At 41.7% G+C, this 20691-nt stretch overlaps 1 protein-coding gene across 4 annotated transcripts in view; it reads right to left on the reverse strand.

Moving 5' to 3' along the window:
* The window catches only part of TPGS2 (tubulin polyglutamylase complex subunit 2), a 56399-nt gene that overhangs the window by 10513 nt on the left and 25195 nt on the right, over positions 1–20691 (reverse strand). Inside the window, exons 3-5 of one of the 4 annotated variants that reach the window (XM_081252543.1) lie at positions 9319–9384; positions 4361–4448; positions 2141–2269 (exon numbers count right to left, since the gene is read on the reverse strand). In XM_081252543.1, the coding sequence (XP_081108669.1) occupies positions 2141–2269; positions 4361–4448; positions 9319–9384 (283 nt within the window). The remainder of the gene's footprint in view (positions 1–2140; positions 2270–4360; positions 4449–9318; positions 9385–20691) is intronic. The other 3 variants (XM_081252544.1, XM_081252541.1, XM_081252542.1) reach the window with 3 other exon arrangements.

Raw genomic sequence — 20691 nt, forward strand, 5'->3', positions numbered from 1 at the left:
ATAACCTGAGAGGTCTGTTTCATCTGTATATACAGGACTCTTGATTTTCACTCTTTTTATCTCAGTAACCTGTTTATGTTTTTTCACTGCCTTCTAGTTTCCACTGTTGCAGGTGAGAAGTCTGATGTCAGTCTGATTATTCTCTCTTCGCAAGTAATTTGTTATTTTTGCCTAGAAGCTTGTGATTTTTTTCTGCAACATGTAATGCCTAGGTGTCTGTTTTCTCCTGAATTCAATTTGAGTCTAGGAGAGCCCTTTCAATCTGCAGATTGAATAAAAGTTTTCATTTATTACTGTTTATTTATTATTCCCTTTCCAGCTTTTTTCTCTTTTTGAGCAGCTACAATTCCAATGGAAGGTCACCTGGATGTATTTTCTATTTCTCTCAACCTCCACCTTTTCACTCATTTCTCCTTTTAAAATTTATTTATCTGTCCTTTTAGATATTTCTTGCACTTGCTTTTTCAGGCTACTAACTCAGGTCTCAATATTTATACTCGTCTTCAATTCATCTAGTCAGTTGTTTAATCAAGAAATTTTACTTTTTTCTATAGGAAGTCTTTGTGCTGTCTTAAATGCCCTTAAGTGTTCTTGTTTTTATTTAGGTTTTCATCTGTGTCCTCTAGCAGTGTTATTTCTCTGGTTGTGTATTCTGATATTGCTTCCTGATTGCCCTCTTTCTAACTGCTGAGTCCCCTGAGAAAAGTCAGCATTTTTCTACTTAAGTTTAATGAAACTTAGGTCTAATTGTTGGACTATCCTAAAAAGCATGAACTCAGAAGGTGCCAGAAGCCCACGTGGCTCTTATCCCCATCAGTATGTAGGACAGTGTAGTCTCTACCCCTAGCTCAGTCCTTTGCTGAGGTCCCTTGAAATCCTATCATCTAGTCTACCTTTATCTACCAGCTTCAAAAGCAGGGTACACCCATTCTACTTATTTAACAACTCCTTTGCCTTTTAGGGGTTAGAGAGCCCCTGTATACACACAGGAAGCAAATGTGACCTTTTTCCCATCCTTGAGGATTCCACACATTTCTGAGTGACAAACTCTTCCCAGGGTGCAACACTTTCCAGGCTCAGCTCTTGGACTCCTCCTCCTATTGTCCAGCTGCTTGTCCAGTTGAAGGAGAAAGCCTTGCATCAGTTCTCTCTGTCAGAACTTCAATGCACTCCAAGGCATTAGTACTGGAGACACTAGTTGCCTACTGAATATTCGTTCTCCCTTTTTAAAACTCCAGTTCTGTTTGTTGAGGCAATACTACACAGCTAAAAATACTTATCTCCTCAAATTCCCTTGCATTATGGGTAACCTTTTGACTCTATTCTGGCCAGTGGTTATTGGGAGGGGCTTCTGGGAAAACTATTATTTTTCTGACCAAAAGGAAAATATTCTGCCAAGAGACAGTTATTTTGCCCTTTGCTCTTCTTTTTCCTGCCTGGAACATAGACTTGAAGCTTGGAGGTAGAGCCCACATTCTTCAACCATGAGGATGAAAACCAAACAGACACAGAGGCTGGTGCGCCAGGAATCCAGAGGGAGACTTTATCATTGAGTTTCTCAAGCAGCTACACCAGCCTAGTTCCAGATTTCTTATTATGAGAAAAATAAATTCCTATTTAAACATTGTAACGGGGGTCTGTTATACGCAGCCAAACACAGTTCTGACTGAAGAAGTCCTCACTTATACATAGTTGATCACAGCTTTAGCAGCCATTTGAATTATAAGCCATTTCACTCAGAAGTGGCAAAGAGCCTGAAGGGAGGAAGGGAGCTACATTTAGACTGTCACGGTCCCTGAAACCTCTCAATACTGAAATGTAGAGTGAAGTTTAATCTGTAACATTCATTCACTTACCAGGTATTCATTAACTGCCTACTATGTGCCAGGGGCTGAAGTGGGTACTGGAAACAAAGATCCCAACCCTAGCATTTTCTTCATGAAAATTTCCTTTTTAGATATAGGCTGCTTTTTTTTTTTTTTTTAACCTTACTCCCGTGGTTCAGAGGAGCCATAAATGGGAAGGGTTGGGTTTAGGGGAACATGTAACAATGCCACAATGTCTTCCTATTATTTTCAACATTATAAAATGGAAACAAGCAGGCTGATTTCTAACTCAAAGCAGAAGTCCCTCCAGTTACCTTCTTCTGTATCGTCCTCCAGGTCTGCAAGAGTTGGTGCGTTAGGAAGTGAGTACAGGGAAGACTGGTTGAGTTGAGTCAGTTTTGAGATGCTGTTAATTGCCATGCTGCCCAATGGAATGGTATGTTCTATGGGAACGTTAACAAAAAGAATTACATGGAGTAATAAGCTAGTTACCATGGTCATCAGAAGGGCTTCTGTTTGATTAACTTAAGCCCAGCTATTATTTGATCCCAGGGCCGAGGAACTGAATGGAAAGTGGAAAAGGAGAGAATCAATGCACTACATGCTCCAAAGCACCAGCCTTTTATGAAAAAAAAAAAAAAAAAAAAAAAGCAAACAGCTGGGGCCATGAGTGAAGAGTCCCCACTGCATGTGTTAGGGCGGAGCACCAAAGGAAATTTTAAAAGGGGATTCTCAAAGAGAACTGGGAATTCTAGGGTAGGGGCCCTAGTTTGAAGATCAAAGGACTTAAAAATGTTTTTGCTCCCGCCATCCCTTGAATGAAGGGTTATACTTTCCAAAGGAGTAACAGCTTTGATTATATAACTGACCGCTTCTACCCTTCTTGTCATAAGCTTTCACTATGGAAACTATCTCCCCCTCTACTTGTCATTTTTTCTTACTCAATGGAGCAAACTGTCTTGAAAGCCTTCGTGCTTGGTTCAGTCTTCTGTGATTCAGGTGTAAACAAGAAACAGGCAGACTATGTATTTTCCTTATCTATCATAGAGAATCCTTATAATATAGGGTGCTGGACATGGGATGGCACACAAAGACTTGGACATATGACTGCTAAAAAACTGGAATAACTGAAGGCAATAAAACAGCTGATGTACAGACCATGGCATGTCTAAGAAAAGACCACTAAGGAGGTAAACATTGGAAGCTGCCTTTGCTGGCTTTTCTGATAATGATTTTAGCCATCCAGTAAAGAATGGGTACAGCAATGGGGATAAGGATAAGAAGATGGGCTGGGAAGGTTACATTAAAAAAAGTATTAATAATGAATAGGGACTCATTCATAAAACCTTCATGAAATGTTTCTTTTCTGATGCAGGCTTCTGAAGGGGCTAGCCTGTCTCCGTGATGTGGGCAAGGGAAAATCTGAGTCACTCTAGCCTCTGTCCACTCACTCTGTTGCTCCAGACTTCAAAGGCCATGGCCATGAGGGTTTCTGATGTTGGTGACAACAATGGTTTCTAGACCATCAGAGGAAATGATTCTAAGCTAAAAGTTCATGTTAAATGCTTAGTAGTAAGCTATAAAATATGCCTCTGGTCAGCTGCGAGAAAAACAGGAAGGTTTGGGGAGTCACCAAAACAAGGGAACCTAGGAGGTAGTGGCAATGAAGGGGAGGAGTCAGTTCTGCAGATTTGCTGTGTCACAGAAGTGACTGCATTCTTAGTGGCAGCAAGGAGGGGTATAGGCTGATTCCCAAGGACCAAAGTAGATCTGGGGATGTGGTTGCAGTTTGGAGATAATAAAGTCCTCTTGAGAACAGGGAAGTCTGTCAGGAATGAGCTGGACTCCAGGGGCTAGATCCGGATTTCCTGGTCTATGGAATGTTCCTAGAGTCTTCACCTAAATGCGCAGCACTGACTTTCATGCCTGCATAGTACCTGAATCTCTGACATGTACCAAGGTGTGATTTCCCACATTCACGATAGAAATGTTTATCCTGGACGTATTTAATACCAAGGATGATAGCCTGCGAACTAAGGGGGTTGATGACTCAGGCTGAGGAGATGTGAGGCAGAGAAGGAAAGGCTCTGGTCTGAGGGTCGGAGGTCCAGACCTCGGAGCCCTGAGGTCTCCACCATGGAATGAAGGAAGGAGCCCCTCTTATGACCACCAGAGGCTGTCACTGCAGCTCATCCTGAGGAGACTGCTCCAAGGTGGAATCCTCAGAGGCTTTAAGTTCGAGGTGGCTCAGGATTTTTGTGTAGTGACTAATCTTTCCCTCCACCTCATGCCAACAGGAAGCCTCTAAATTGAGCTTCCAGTTAAGTACTGCGTAGACCCTGGCACAGGGGCTGGGGAGGCAGTGGGTGAAGCAGTGATGGCATGTGTTAGCGTTGGGGGATACACTGCACTTTAGAAGAACCCACAAAAACTGTCCAGATTCAAAGACTCATAAGTTGTAAAGGCCCTCAGAGTCGTCTCATCTAACCTCTCAGCCAGGGAAATGTTCCTCTACAGCAAGGAGGCTGACTCACCATCCAGCTTCACATTCCATGTCATGTGGAAGCCATTGGTCATCAGGTAAAAGTTCTTCAGATCCTCAGGCAGCACACAGTTATTTTTCTAGAACCACAAAGAAGCAGACTGTTAGGTCAGGGCTGGGAAGGAGGGTGTAGGGCTATGCCTCAAAGCATCTGGGGATGCTATTTACTGTGTTTCAGATCCCCAAAACAGGAAAACTCTGAATAATTACCTATAAAACTCTATTGGAGAGTTCTGGATTGAGACGGCAACAAAGCAGGCTCCTCCACTCACCTCGTTTCACTGACACACTGAATCTACAGCTACAAATTGAACAACAATCCCTCTGAAAGAAATCCAGAAACTAGCTGAGCGACTCCTACGCATCGGGTGAACAAGAAGACACACTGAAATGGGTACGAGAGGCTGATCACAACCTCGCCATAAAACCCACTCCCGGCAGGGCGACACGCAACGAGGAGGGAACTCACAACTCCTGGATTCTCTCTGAGGAGCAACGGGCTTGGACCCTACATCTAGCACCCCAACTTTTAAGACTTCCACCTGAGAGATGGGCCCCCATAACATCTAGCTCTGAAAGCCAGTGGGGTTTGGGTCCAAGAGACTCATAAGGCTGTAGTGAACTAAGAGATAGTTCTTAATGGGCTCTCATGGACTTACTTACCATGGATATACCCTCAGGGCCCAGTACAAAGGCAGCAGACTAAAATGCCCAGTCTTTTCATTAAGGAAGCCTAATTGCTTATCTTAAACGCTTTGGCCTGAGGGGGCAGGCTTCTAATTTAGTACACATCTAGATGCCAACTGTAATCCTCTCCAGAGACCAGGGAGGCTAGTGGGCACCATACCACCTTCATGCTCTCCTTCTGCCTCACTAGCAGGTATCTTCTGGAAAGGAGCTTATACACACGTCTGGCACCCCAGCTTTTGCAGCTACTGCCCAGGGGACACACCTCTTGATTGCCTGGCTCTGCTGGCCAACAAGGCTTATGTTCCTGGGTCCCACAGGACTCTAATAAACAGAGTAGCAGATCTTAAGCTATGCCACCAGGGCACAGGGCAGAGGCAGCAGACTGAAATGCCCAGTCTGTAAGTGAAAGAGGCCTATTTATAGATCTTAACTGCAGCCTGAGGGTCAGACTTATAAGTTAACAACATCTAGGGGCCAACTGCAATCCTCTCCAGAGACTGGGGAGGCCAGTGGGTGCCATCTCTGCACTCTCCCTTTGCCCTGCCCTGGGTCACCAGTGTTTCTATGAATGGAGGTTGTGCAAATACCTGGTGCTCCAGCTTTTGTGGCTGCTGCTCAGAGGACACATCCCTTGATATCTGGCTCTGGTGAGCAGCACGGCTTGTGTTCATGGGTTCAATGGCATGGTAGCAAACAAAGAAATAGTTCTTAACCTGCTATCCCCCTAGGGCTCAGTGCAGAGGGAGCAGACAGAATGCCCATCTCTCAGTCTTCCCCTGAAAGAGGTATACGGGCATACTTTAAAAGTTACTGCCTGAGTGTACAGCTTCCAATCAGCCTGCATCTAGGTGCTGAGATCCTTCTCTTTGGGACACTGACAGGTCTTGGTATACCCACAACTACTGGGAGCCACTAAGAACAAAGTAGGCTGGACAGTCACAAAGGTTTGAGAGACAAACAAAAGCCACGGCAGGGTTGAATAATAAGGTTCATCTCTTAGATGAGGCCACCCCTTCAAGACTGGCTATTGTATCTAATGCATAGAAACCAACATAGAGAGTCAAGAAAAATGAAGAAAGAGAGGAATATATTCTAGGTGAAAGAATTAGATAAAACCCCAGGAGAAGACCTTAATGAAATTAAGATAAGTAATTTTTACCTGATAGAGGGCTCAAATAATGTCATAAAGATGCTCACAGAGGTCAGGGAAACAATACATGAACAAAGTGAGAATTTCAACAAAAAGAAAATATAAAAAAGTACTAAACAGAAATCACAGAGGTGAAGGATACAATAACTGAGCTGAAAAATTCAATAAAGGGGTTCAACAGCAGACTAGATGAAGTGAAAGGATCAGTGAACTAGAAGACAGTGTATTGGAATTCATTCAATCAGACCAGCTAAAAGAAAAAAGAATAAGAAAGAGTGAATAGAGTTTAAAGGACTTATGGGACAACATCAAGCAGATCAATATTCACATTTATAGGGGAGTCAGAAGAAAAGAGAGAGAAAGGGGCAGAAAGCTTATTTGAAGAAATAATGGCTGAAAACTTCCCTAAGCTGGGGAAAGAAACAGACTACCTGGAAATAAATCCAGGAATCCCAGAGAGTTCCAAAAAAGAAGAATCCAAAGAGACATTATAATTAAATTGTCAGAAGTTAAAGGAGAAAATCTTAAAAGGAGCAAGAGAAAAACAACTTGTTATGTACAAGGGAACCCCCATAAGACTATCAGCAAATTTTTAGGTAGAAACTTGGCAGGCCAGAAGAGGGTGGCACAATAGATTCAATGTGCTGAAAGAAAAAAAAAAAACCTGCCAACCAGGAATACTCTACCTGGAAAAGCTGTCCTTCAGAATGTAAGGAGAAATAAAGTTTTCCAGATAAGCAAAAGTTGAAGGAGCTCATCACCACTAGACCAGCCTTACAACAAATGTTAAAGGGACTTCCTTAAGGTGAAACAAAAGGGTGCTAATTGGTAACAGGAAAAAATATGAAAATATAAATCTCACAGGCAAAAGTAAATGTATAGTTAAATTCAGAATAACCTAATGTTGTCATGGTGGTGGGTCAATCACTTATAGCATGAAGATTAAAAGACAGAGTAAAGTAACTATAGTAAGAGTAGTAAAATACACTATATTTTAGTAGTAAAAATAACTATAACTACCATAATTTGTTAATGGATACACAAGATAAAAAATGTAAATTGTGACACCTTTTAAAATGTGTGGTGGGGAGAGTAAAGATATAAAGCTTTAAAATGCATTCAAACAAGCTGTTATCAGCTTAAAATAGACTGTTACAGTTAAATATAAGCCTCATGGTGATCACAGAGCAAAAACCCATAACGGACACAGAAAAGATAAAGAAAAAGGAGTCTAAGCACAGCATTACCAAAAATCATCAAATCACAAAGGAAGCAAGAGAAGAAGAAAGAAACAGAAGAATTACAAAATAGCTAGAAATCAATGAACAAAATGGCAGTAAGTCCATACCTATCAACAATAACTTTAAATGTAAATGAACTAAATTTTTCAATCAAAAAACAAAGAGTGACTGAATGGATAAGAAAGGACTTATCTAAGGCCAAACTCTGTTGTTTACAAGAGATTCACTTCAGATGTAATAACACATAGACTAAAAGTGAAGGGATGGAAAGATATTCCATGTAAATGGAACCAAAGAAAGTTGGGAGACTTTAAGACAAGACTCTAACAAGAGACAAAGAAGGGCATTATATAATGATAAAGGGGTTAATCCAACAAGATGATATAATATTTATAAATATTTATGCATCCAACACAGATGCACCTAAATATAAAAAACAAATATTAGTAGACGTAAAGGGAGAAAAAGACAGCAATACAATGAAGCAATGGACTTAAGTGACATGTTAAGCCAGATGGACTTAAGAGACATTTACAGAACACTCCACCGAAAATCAGCAGAATACACACTCTGCTCAGGTGTACGTGGAATATTCTCCAGAATAGATAATAGGTTAGGCCACAAAATAAGTATTAACAAAATTAAGAAAACTGAAATCATATCAAGCATCTTTTCTGTGCACAATGGTATGAAACGAGAATCAATTATAGTAAGGAAACAGGAAAATTCACAAATATGTGGAGAGTAAACAACATACTACTGAACAACCAATGGATCAAAGAAGAACTCAAAAGAAAAATGAAAAAATATCTTGAACAAATAAAAAATAGAAATACAATATACCAAAACTTATGGAATGCTGCAAAAGCAGTTCTGGAGGGGAATTCATAGCAATGAATGTCTGTATCAGGAAATAGGAAAGTTCTCAAGTAAACAACCTAACTTTACTCTTCAAGGAACCAGAGAAAAAAGAACAAACTAGGACCAAAATTAGTACAAGGAGGGCAATAACAAAGATCAGAGCAGAGATAAATGAAAGAGAGGCTAAAGAGATAATAGAAAAGATCAATGAAACTAAGAGCTGATTTTTTTTTTTTTTTTTTTGCATATGTGGGCCTCTCACTGTTGTGGCCTCTCCCGTTGAGGAGCACAGGCTCCAGACGTGCAGGCTCAGCGTCCATGGCTCACGGGCCCAGCCACTCTGTGGCATGTGGGATCCTCCCGGACCGGGGCACGAACCTGTGTCCCCTGCATCGGCAGGCGGACTCTCAACCACTGCGCCACCAGGGAAGCCCCAAGAGCTGATATTTAAAAAAATATATAAACAGACAAACCTTTAGCAAGACTCACCAAGAAAAAAAGAACTGAAAAAAATTAGACATCAAAGAGGAGACATCACAACTGATACCACAGAAAGACAAAGGATCGTGAGATTATGATGAACATCATACACCAACAAATTGGACAACCTAGAAGAAACAGATGAATTCCAAGGAATATACAACTTGTCATGGCTGAATCATGAAGAAATAGAAAATCTGAACAGACCAATTACTAGTAAGGAGATTGAATCAGTTATCAAAACCTCCCAAAAAACAAAATTATAGAAACAGATAGCTTCCCTGGTGAATACTACCAAATACTAAAGAAGAAATAACACTAAACACCTTTTCAAACTAGTCCAAAACACAGAAAAAAGGAACACTCCCAAACTCCTTTTATGAGTCCAGCATTACCCTCGTATAACCAGACAAGGACACTCTAAGAAAAGAAAATTACAGGCTAATATCCTTGATGAACATAGATACAAAAACTCTCAACAAAATATTACCAAACTGAATTCAACAATACATTAAAAGGATCATATACCATGTGGAAGTTATTCCAGGGATGAATGGATGGTTCAACATCTGCAAATAAATCAATATGGTACACCTATAACAAAATGAAGGATAAAAATCATATGATCATCTCAATACATGCAGAAAAAGCATCTCACAAAATTCAACATCCATTCATGATAAAAAAAAAACCTCTCAACAAGTAGGTATAGATGGAACATAACTCAACATAATGAAGGTCATATAATTAGCCCATGGGTAACATCATATTGAAGGGTTAAAAGCTGAAAGTGGTTCCTCAAAGATGAGGAAGATAAGGATGCCCACTCTTGCTAACTTTATTCAACATTAGAACTAATAAACGAATTCAGTAAAGTTGCAGGATACAAAATCAATATAAAAAATCTATTGCTTTTCTAAGCAAGAATAACCAAGTATCAGAAAGAGAAATTAAGAAAATGATCTCATTTAAAATTGCATCAAAAAGAATAAAATACCTAGGAATAAGTTTCACCAAGGAGGTGAAAAACCTGTACATGGAAAACTATAAGATATTGATGGAAAAAAAATGAAGAAAATACAAATAAACGGAAAGATATTCCATGTTCACGTGTTGGAAGAATTAATATTGTTACGTCCATACTACCCAAAGCAAACTACAGATTCAGTACAATCCCTATCAAACTTCCAGTGGCATTTTTCTCAGAAATAGAACAATCATAAAATTTGTAGGGAACCACAAAAGACCTCAAATAGCCAAAACAATCTTGAGAAAGAAGAACAAAGCTGCGGGAATCACTCTCCCTGATTTCAAACTGGAGTAGAAAGGGAGAGTAATCAAAACAGTATATTGGCATAAAAACAGACACACAGATCAACAGAACAGAACAGAGACCCAGAAATAAACCCACACATACATGGTCAATTAATTTATGACAAAGGAGTCAAAAATACACAATGGGGAAAAAACAGTCTCTTCAATAAATGGTGTTGGGAAAACTGGACAACCACATGTCAAAGAATGAAACTGGACCAGTATCTTGCACCATATACAAAAATCAACTCAAAATCGAGTAAAGACTTGAATGTTAGACTTGAAATCATAAAATTTCTAGAAGAAAACATGGGGACAAGCTCCTTGACATTGGTCTTGACAATAATGTTTTGGATTTGACACCAAAAACAAAGGCAACAAAAGCAAAAGTAAACAAGTGGGACTATATCAAACTAAAAGGCTTCTGCATAGCAAAGTAAACCATCAACAAAATGAAAAGACAACCTAGACAACAGGAGAAAATATTCACAATTTTCGCTGATTGTGAAAATTCGCTGATAAGAGGTTAATATCCAAAATATATAAAGAACTCATACAACTCAATAGGAAAAAATGAAACAAGCTGATTAAAAAATGGGCAGATGAAGTGAACAGACATTTTTCCAAAGAAGTCATACAAATGGGCAATTGTATGAAATTGGTAAATGAAAAGATGCTCAACATCATTAATCATCAGGGAAATACAAATCAAAACCACAGTGAGATATCACTGCACACCTGTTAGAACGGCTATTATCAAAAGAGACAACAAATTAGCAAGTGTTGGCGAGGATGTGGAGAAAAGGGTGCATTCGCTAGTGGAATGTAAATTCGTGCAGCCACTATGGAAAACAGTATGGAGGTTCCTGAAAAATTAAAAATATAACAACTATATGATCCAGCAATTCCACCCCTAGGTATTTATATGAAGGAAATAAAATCACTATCTTGAAAAGATACCTGCACCACTATGTTCACTGCAGCATTATTTACAATAGCCTAGATGTGGAAACAAGCTAAGTGTCCATCGATGGATGAATGGATAAAATATGGTGTGTGTGTGTATATATATATATATATATATATATATATATATATATATATATATACACACACACACACACACCAGAATATTATTCATCCATAAAAAAGGAAATCCTGCCATTTGTGGCAACATGTATGGACCTTGAGGGCATTATGCTAAGTGAAGTAAGTCAGAGAAAGACAAATACTATATAACCTCACTAATATGTGGAATCAAAAAAAAATGAACTCATAAATACAGAGACTAGATTGGTGGTTGCCAGAGGTGGGGGGTGCGGGTGAACGAAATGGGTGAAGGTGGTCAAAAGGTACACACTTGCAGTTATAAGATAAACTAGTCTTGGGGATGTGATGTACAACAAGGTGATGACAGTTTACAATACTGTACTGTATATTTCAATGTTGCTAAGAGAGTAAATCTTTAAAGTTATTCATCACAAGAAAAAAAGTCTGTAACTCTTGAAATGGGTGTTAATTACACCTGTCATTTCACAACATATATGTGTGTGTGTATATATATATGTACACACACATATATATCAAATCATTATTTTGTAGACATAAAACTAATAAAATGTTATATGTCAATTATATTGCAATAAAAATTAAACAACAAAAAAACCCTATTAGAGAGACAGAGCAGAGAGACACCAGTTCACCAGTTTGATCTCTTTTTGCCTCACCTGATAAGGCAGAGTAGGCGTGTGTTCTGCTGTGGTAATGCCTCTCTGGAGAGCTAGCTGGAGAAAGGGGATCAAGGGAACAAGAGGAGGAGACCTAGAGGAACGTGGTGTGAGAGGAGATCCTACACAAAGTTTCGATGATGCCGGAGCAAAGCAATCACTTCTATAAATTTCAGACCCATGCTCATAAATTATTTCCTGAAACAAATTATTGGCTCAATGAGAACATCGTAAAGGTAAAAAGTATATACTTCTAGAGCATTTAATGCAATGAACCTAACAGTTATGAAAGTTCTTAGAAAGTAAAGAAGCACAATAGGATATAAACAAATACTTCATATGAACAACAAACCATCCAAACTGGTGTGGAAAGAACAAAGTAACAGCTTTGATTCCTTCTAGGAGGTACTAGGAGCATTAAATTCTAAGTAACTCACATCTGTGCACATGTCTGGCCAGTCTTCTCTAGCCAGTCAAACCACTGCGTACAGGAGGATGAGTTCTCCAATTACTTTTCTGACTTATCATGTCTTATGTTTATACAGGTGGAGGGGCAATTTCCAAACTTTTTGATTATTGGACCCGTTTGAGATGCGCCACTGAACACTGCTTATATCAAGTTTGCTTTAGGTCATACTGTCAGTCAATTCCAGGTACCCAATGTGTGAGGAAGTTGAGTGTAGCAGTATGATCTGAATTTATTTCCCATTTCTGCCACTAGCTGAGTGACCTTGAGTGTCAAACTCTGTGAATCCAGGTTCAAGAATAATCTCTAAGATTGAGTCTACAAAACACTGGAGGTGGGAGGAGGTGGAAGCCTGGGAGGAAGAGAGATTAGGTAATCAGAGTAATTATTATGGTTTTAGGGCATATCATCTTCAAGAACTATATGTGAGAAGCAAGCTTCAAGCTTGCAGGTAATTGTAAGCAGTGTTTTTATATTGTTAAATATACAATAGTTGTCATTTTAATGAAACAGGTTTTTCATTTTCTTGATCTAAGAACTAAAATATGCATTCTGATCTTCTTTTGTTTTTTCTCTCTTCACCATCTAGTTCTCAATTTCAGAGATGAGTAACATAAAGAACTCTCTGACTCCTTGGGCTAAACATTTATTTTCCTGCTCAGTAAGTTATTTGCAGTTTAGGGTTTTCTCCTAATGCCTCCAAGTATGACACATTCTCTGTGCTTTCCGAGAGAAAAAGTGTGTATGCAGAATGCCTTTCTCCCATCCCTGGGACCCTAGCACAGGAAGCCTATACTTGTCAGTGTTCTGACAAAGTTCTTGCTCCCTCTGTCATCCCCGAAGGCCAGCATCCAACGTGAGATTTTGGTCACTAGTGCCATCTAGTGGAAGAGACAAGGAAACTACTGTCTGAAAGTCTTTCTTAACCCAGATTCCATGAGATCCGAGCCGAGATGGGCTGGTAGCATTGTTCACCTTTAAGTTAGGCTGGAGAATTTCAATAGTAGTGATTATAACATTTATTACAGTATTGATTTCACTCAAGAAAGAAATTTTGGTAATACTTTATCCTGGTATTTAAAAAATTATTTGAAATACATAAAAATAGAAAAAAAACAGTGAAATAAAATATTTAATACAATTCAAATAACATACACATGCAAAATGTCAAGTAAACCAAGTTCATGAAAAAACATTAAACCTGCATTGTCATTTTCATATAAATCACTGTGGCCCCAGCTGTGCTGCCTCCTTGCTGTAGACCTTACCACCTGGCAGCCTGCATGGTGGGGCTTCCTTCTGAGTGAGGCTTTCAGGGCGCCACTTTTAGGTGGCTCCTACACCCTGGCCAGTAACTCAGAGTTGCTGCCGTTTTAATTTCTCTCCTGCACACTGTGGGAAGAGACTACTCTTCGGCGGGGAGTAATCTGCCCACTTCAGAGGGCTTCTCTTGCCAGATTCAGGCTCAGTCTCTATTTTGAGGGGATGAAAAAGAAGGGAAGGAAGAAGACTGGCAGAAAGCAAATGGAAGTCGGGGTGTAAGGATTAGAGAGAGGATTTGGGAGAAAGTCAAGAAGGGAGAGTAACACTGCTGACCAGTGTTTGAAATAACAGTGGCGTCAACATGGTATTGCAATCTCCCTGTACCCCAGTGATGATTCTGTCACATAACTCCCAACTTCAGATTTTTTCCCCTCCTCCTGAGGAGGCTATCTACAATAGTTTCTTTAAGCTATGCTAGGAAGAGTCCACCACAAGCTGTGTTACTGCTTCATCAGCTGGACCGCAGAGCCACTCTGACGTTTTAGGAGTCGTCAGCTGGATTCCCAGAGAGCCTTCCTGAGCACTGCCTGAGCCTTGAGGGAAGGGTTAAGGGCCGTCCACAGCCTCCTGCTCACCTGCTGTACTTCTGAGAATCCTGTGGCCCACTGTCCCCTCGCTTTCAGAGGCCACTTCACCAGGGAAGGGGGCTGGTGGGGAGATGCAGGATCAGGTTGGCAAAGAGGCCAGGGGCCAGAGCATGGAAATGAATGTTTCTGTAGGTGCTTATCCACAGTGGACAGGCTCTCCATGAGTCCATTTGCAAGAACAGCAGAGGAAGAGTTGCCCAGAATGCCCATCAATGAGGAGCACTAAAATCTAACTGGAAACGTGAGGCAGTGAGGACACCTGCATCTCCTGAAACTCTTCTCAGGGAGGATGTCCCATGCAATGGAGGAAAACCCGAGTGGGCTGTGGAGGGACGGGGTGAGGTCCTCAGGAGAAGTCTCAAGTATGTTCTCAAACTCTTTCCTAAGGAGAGGGGGAAGGCCTGGTTAGCTGGAACCTTTGGTCTTGGTGGGTCAGGTATAACAGTTTGGGGACGGAGCTGAGTTGCCTAAGACGCAGAGGAGAGGCAGCATACTCTTCCCTACACCCTTTCTCCGCACAACCATCAGTCTCCCTCTAAAAATGCATGGTGGAAAAGAATATAAATACTGGCCTGTCTGGGGCACCACATGTCTTGGTGAGACTCTGTATAAGGCAGACATCAGCCAAGACAACCTTCCGAACAGCAATGCCCCCAGGCGTAACTAGTCCTTAGGATCTAACAGACGGGGGGACATTAGTGGGGGAAGTCTTTGCACCTGCGGCCGCCTTGCTCCAGAGATGGTGGCTGTGGCGGCCTCACTCTCGGGACTCAACTAAGAACTGTTTATGGAAAAGAAGCTGGGTGACCTTGGGTAAGTTCTACACTCTTTCCCCCCTTTGTGTTTTACCTAATTCACTCATTCATTCAACATTTATTCGTGTCTGTTGTGGAATAAGTACTGTGCTGGGCACTAGAAACAGAAAGGAATGAGGCAAGGTGCAGAGAAGACTGTGGCAGACCCATAGGTTGCGTATTCAAATCCATCTTCCTCTACTTCCTCCTTGACAGCACCCTCGTTTTGTTTGAGATGGTAACGTGCCCGGTTGAACACCTGTCTTCAGAACCTCCTCTGTAACCAGTGCTGGACATTAAAATGTAAACCCAAGTCCAATGACGGGGTTTCTAGGAAACTATCACTTCCCGATTAAAACGTGACAGGTATAGCTGGCAACATCCCTTACCTTTTCCCTGCCTTGAGCTTGGAGGTGACAGGTGGGGCCCTAGTGGTCGTTTAGCCACCATAAAGGAAAAGACCAAAAGAATTACAGAGATAATGGCTGAACACTGTCAGGGCCAGTGAACAATTGACAACTGCTTACCTCAGATCTTGCTATGTAAGAAAAGTTAGTTACCATTTGTTTAAGCTATTCTTAGTTTAATATTATACCTCTTTGAGCCAAACGTATTCCTACTTGATCCAGAGACAAATGTGTAACAGAGGAGTGTTGTGGATCTGTAGAGGCAGAGATAACTAGGAAGGAACAGTCAGAAGGCAGGGCAACAGTCAGGGAGGGTGGAGCTACAGAATCCAAGGGAGGAGATAGCTAGGTATAGGAGGGTGGTTAACAGCAAGAAATGCAGGAAAGATGTCAAGCGAGAAGGTGGCTTTAACAATGAAGAGGCCCCTGGTGATTTTTGACACAGCGGTGTCCACGGAATGGTGGTGGAGAAACAGAGGATGCAAAAGGGTGAAGTGACTGGGAAGTGAAGGAAGGGGACAGTAATTTACACCAGGGGTCTCTGCCCTGCCACCTGGTTTTGTAAATAATGTTTAATCGGAACCCAGTCACACCCATGCATTTTAGTACTATCCATGGGTGCTTTTGGTGCTACAATGGCCGATGAGTAGTTGAGATACAGACTGTACGGCCCACAGAGCCAAAAATATTTACCATGTGGTCCTTTAAAGAAATCATTTGCTGACCCCTGATTTAGACCATTTTTCTACGTGCTTGGCTGTGCAAAGCAACAAATGGCCAAGCAGCCAGAGGGAGACATAAGGTTGAGAGTTTTGTTTTTGTTTTTAATTTTAAAGAGATGGGGAAGACCCTCTGGGGCAGTTGCCGGTGCAGAGGGAGGAAGCGAGGCACTGGAGAGAGGGGGCTTACCTGTCCCGGAAGAGCTACTGGGGCAGAGTGAGAGCACCATGTGAGGGGTTCCACAGTGAAAGGATGCTGTAGGCTGCTCTCTGCCACCAGGGGTGCTTAGAATACATTCAGAGCAGGGGCATGTGAGGGACACATTTGCAAGAAGGTTCAGAACCCACTCTCTTCTCTGCAGACTGTAGAAAAAGTGAGGCTAAAAAGAGAGGGGATATTCGGCCAAATTGTTTGGTCTCTTGGGCCATAGTTTCACCACCAGTAAATTGAATTTTTATCTGGGGATTGAAAAGTCTAACCAATCAAGAATTGTACAGCACTCCGCAACTATGAAATGCCACTGAAATGTTTAATAACAGAACGCTCCTGACCCCAGGATGCTGTGAGGATTAAGAGGCAGATGCTTTCATAGTGATGAAAAGCTTTGTGTAGACATTACGTCTAACTAACTACCATCATTACAAAAGGCAGGTAGCAGGCACAGTGAACATGAATCATGTAAGGGCACAAAACCGGGCAGTTTGGAACTGCCTTTTATTAAAATAAAAAGAGGTTGTGCATTTTTTTTCTCTAACCTTAGGAGACTGCAGCAGGTATACAGTCATTTAGGTTTTAGTTTCAACCTTTTCTTCTGCATTTGCAGCAAAGAATCACAAAATATTGGAAGTGGATGAGTCCTTCAATAACACTAATGTCAAGGGCTCCAATCAAGATGGCAGAGTAGAAGGATGTGGAACTCACCTCCTCCCACACATACATCAAAAATGCATCTACAAATGGAACAATTCTCACAGAACACCTACTGAACACTAACAGAAGACCTCAAACCCCCTTAAAGGACATGAAAGATCCCCATGTAACTGGGTAGGACAAAAGAAAGAAAAAAAAGAAAAGACAAAAGGAAGCAGGATGGGACCTGTGCCGGGGGGCGGCGGGGAGAGCGGATAAAGAGGAAAGGTTCCTGCACCCTGGGAAGCCACTTCACCAGTGGGGAGATCAGCTGGGACAGAAGGGGAGCTTCAGAGGCTCATAGGAGAACGCAACAACCAGCTTGTAGCAGGCAGAACAGAGGGAGACTTGCACAGACAGTCCATGCCACTGCCCCGTATGCCCCAGCCTGGGACACGTCTGCTGGTATGGGTGGGGCTGGGTGCTGGAACTCAGGGTTTAGAGAACAGACCCGGGGAAAGGACTGTTGTTGGCTGTGCGGGGACAGCCTGAAGGGGGTGGAGTGTGGCATAGCTGGAATGGGGGCGTTCGCGGAAAAAGCCTGGGCCTGCCACAGAAGCGAAGCGCCATTGTTAAGTGGTGCATGAAGGGAGGGGCGGGGCTGCCATTACAGCCACCTTCTCCATGTGCCGGCCCCGCCTCCGCAAGCTCTGTGGGAGCCCCCAGCTGCTGCCTCGGGGGCACTGGGAGCATATGCCAGCGGGTTGCCCACTCACAGAGGTGGGGCTGAAACAATAGCTGAGCCCCAGGGGCCATGCACCTTAGGAAGTAGGGTTGAAATCTCACCCCGAGGTTGTGCGAGCCACAGATTTACACCTCCGCCTCTGGCTTTGTAAATTTAGTGCCTGCAGGACATCTGAGTAGACAGCAGGTGTGCCTACAGCTGGGATGGCTCTGGCTTAGCAGCTGTGGGCTTTGTGGGCACGTGGAAGGGGGGGCTGGGCTGGGCCAGTGTCTGAGCTGCTTCCATAGCTCCCACAGCGGGTCCAAATGTGTGACTAATGAGGTCCTGGGACCTGACTTTGGTGGATCTGCACTGGTGGCCTTGTGAAACAATGTCTGAGGGACACCAAGTTTGAGATGGGATTCCCAGGGTTGAGAGGGCATTCTCAAGGTTGAGGCGGGCCGAAGGCAGTGCCAACAGCAGTGTACTTTGTGAGCCCGCACAACAGGTGACAGGTGATACAACAAAGCACGCTCACTGGCGAACAGCTCTGGCAGAGGAATAATTAGTGGCTCCTCTCCCAGTGGGAGCGCTCCAATCCCATCTATCTCGCACTGCAGCTCATAAATGCAGCTCAGAAACGGATCTGGGGGTTTCTATTCCAACAACTAGGGAACAGACCCGGCCCCTGACAGGGCAGTGACAACCACAGAGCAAAGAGGAGGCCCCACTCAATATCCAGTGCAGGCTCTGGTCACCATAACACCAGTCACTCCTCCTATCAAGGGGATAATGGCCAGCACATATTAGGGAAAGAGGTGGCAGACATCCACACTAAGAACAGCCTTCACACCAAAAAATATTACACCCACACAGGCTATACAGGGATACTCCCACATAAAAATAGCCCTCCAAGACCACAGTAGATAATTGTGTCTCCTAAACTCATAGAGCAAGAGAAATATAAGTAAAATGAAGCAGAAGAACCACTCCCAATTAAAAGATCAAGAGAATTCCCCTGAAAGAACAATGAAACAGACCTCTTCAGTCTAATAGACACTGAGTTCAAAAAGGAGATAATAAAGATACTGAAGGAATTAAGAAGGACTATTGATAGAAATGCAGATTAATATAAAAAGGAACTACTGTAGAAACTATAAGGAGAAGCCAAGAAAAATTAGAAAATTCATTCGCCGAGATGAAAGCTGAGCTAAAGGTAATGAATAGCAGAATGAATAATGTGGAAGAATGAATAAGTGATTTGGAAGATAGAATAATGGAAATCACCCAATTAGAACAGCAGACAGAAAACTAAATGAAAAGAAATGAAAGCAATACAAGACACCTATGGGATAATATAAAGCATGCTAATCTATAAATAATAGGGATCCCAGAGGAGAAGAAAGAGAAAAGGGGATTGAAAATGTATTTGAAGAATTATGGCTGAAAACTTCCCAAGCCTAAAGAAGGAAACAGATATCCAGGTAAAGGAAGCACAGACAGTCCCACACAAGGTAAACGCAAACAGACCTACACCAAGACATATTATAATAAAAATGACAAAAGTTAAAGATAGAGAGGATTCTAAAGGCAGCAAGAGGAAAACAAAAAGTTAATTGCAAGGGAACCCCCATAAGGCTATCAGCTGATTTCTCTACAGAAAGATTGCAGGCCAGAAGGGAGTAGCAAGATATATTCAAAGCCCTGAACAGGAAAAAACTGCAACCTAGGATGCTATACTCAGCCAAATTATCATTTAGAATAGAAGGAGAGATAAAGACAAGCAAAAGTAAAAGAATACAGCAATGCTAAACCTACCCTAAAGGAAATATTGAAAGGTCTTCTCTAAATAGAAAAGAAGTAAGAATCTACAGGAAAGAGTAAATCACTTAAATAACCCAGTACACTGATTAAAACAAAAAATCAAAAAACTTCTGTGAAAGTGATGATAACCACAATGAACTGCAAAAGAATGAAAATGAAGATGTAAAAGAGGATCAAAATCATAAAATGTGGGGGAGAAGAGTAATAAAATATAGATTTTTTTACCCCCTAGAATGTGTTTGAGCCTATATGACTACCAGTCTAAGGCAGGTAGAGGGGCTTCCCTGGTGGCGCAGTGGTGAAGAATTCACCTGCCAATGCAGGGGACATGGTTTTGATCCCTGGTCTGGGAAGATCCCACATACCATAGAGCAACTAAGCTCGCTTGCCACAACTACTGAGCCTGAGCTCTAGAGCCCGTGAGCCACAACTACTGAGCCTGCAAGCCACAACTACTGAGCCCGCGCGCCTAAAGCCCGTGCTCCACAACAAGAGAAACCACCGCAATGAGAAGCCTGCGCACCTCAATGAAGAGTACCCCCCCTCACCACAACTAGAGAAAGCCCACGTGCAGCAACGAAGACCCAATGCAGCCAAAATAAATGAATAAATAATTAATTAAAATAGATTTAAAAAAAATAAGGCAAGTAGATATAGGAAGTGGTTAACATACTTGAAAACAGGGCAATCACAAAGCAAAAAAATGCAATGGATTAAAAAAAACAAAAATAAAGAGAACATGACTAGAATACAAAAGAAATTCATGAAACCACACACAAAAGGAAAAACAAAAAGAAAGGGACAAAGAAGGAATATAAAAGCAACGGGAAAATAAAGTTTAAAATGGCAATAAATACGTATCTATCAATAATTACCTTAAATGTCAATGGACTAAATTCTCCAGTCAAAAGACACAGAGTGGTCTATTGGATTAAAAAAGCAAGAGCCTACATTATTCTGCCTACAAGAGACCCACTTTAGGGCAAAGGACACACAAAAATTGAAGTGAGGGCATGGAAAAAGATATTTCATGCAAACAGAAATGACAAGAAAGTGGGGTTGCACTACTCACATCAGACAAAATAGACTTTAGAACAAAGGCTATAAGGAAAGATAAAGAAGGACAGTATATAATTATAAAAGGATCAATACAAGGAGAGGATATT

Source organism: Mesoplodon bidens (genome assembly GCF_964165515.1).
Source record: "Mesoplodon bidens genome assembly, chromosome: 13".
Taxonomy (NCBI): domain Eukaryota; kingdom Metazoa; phylum Chordata; class Mammalia; order Artiodactyla; family Ziphiidae; genus Mesoplodon; species Mesoplodon bidens.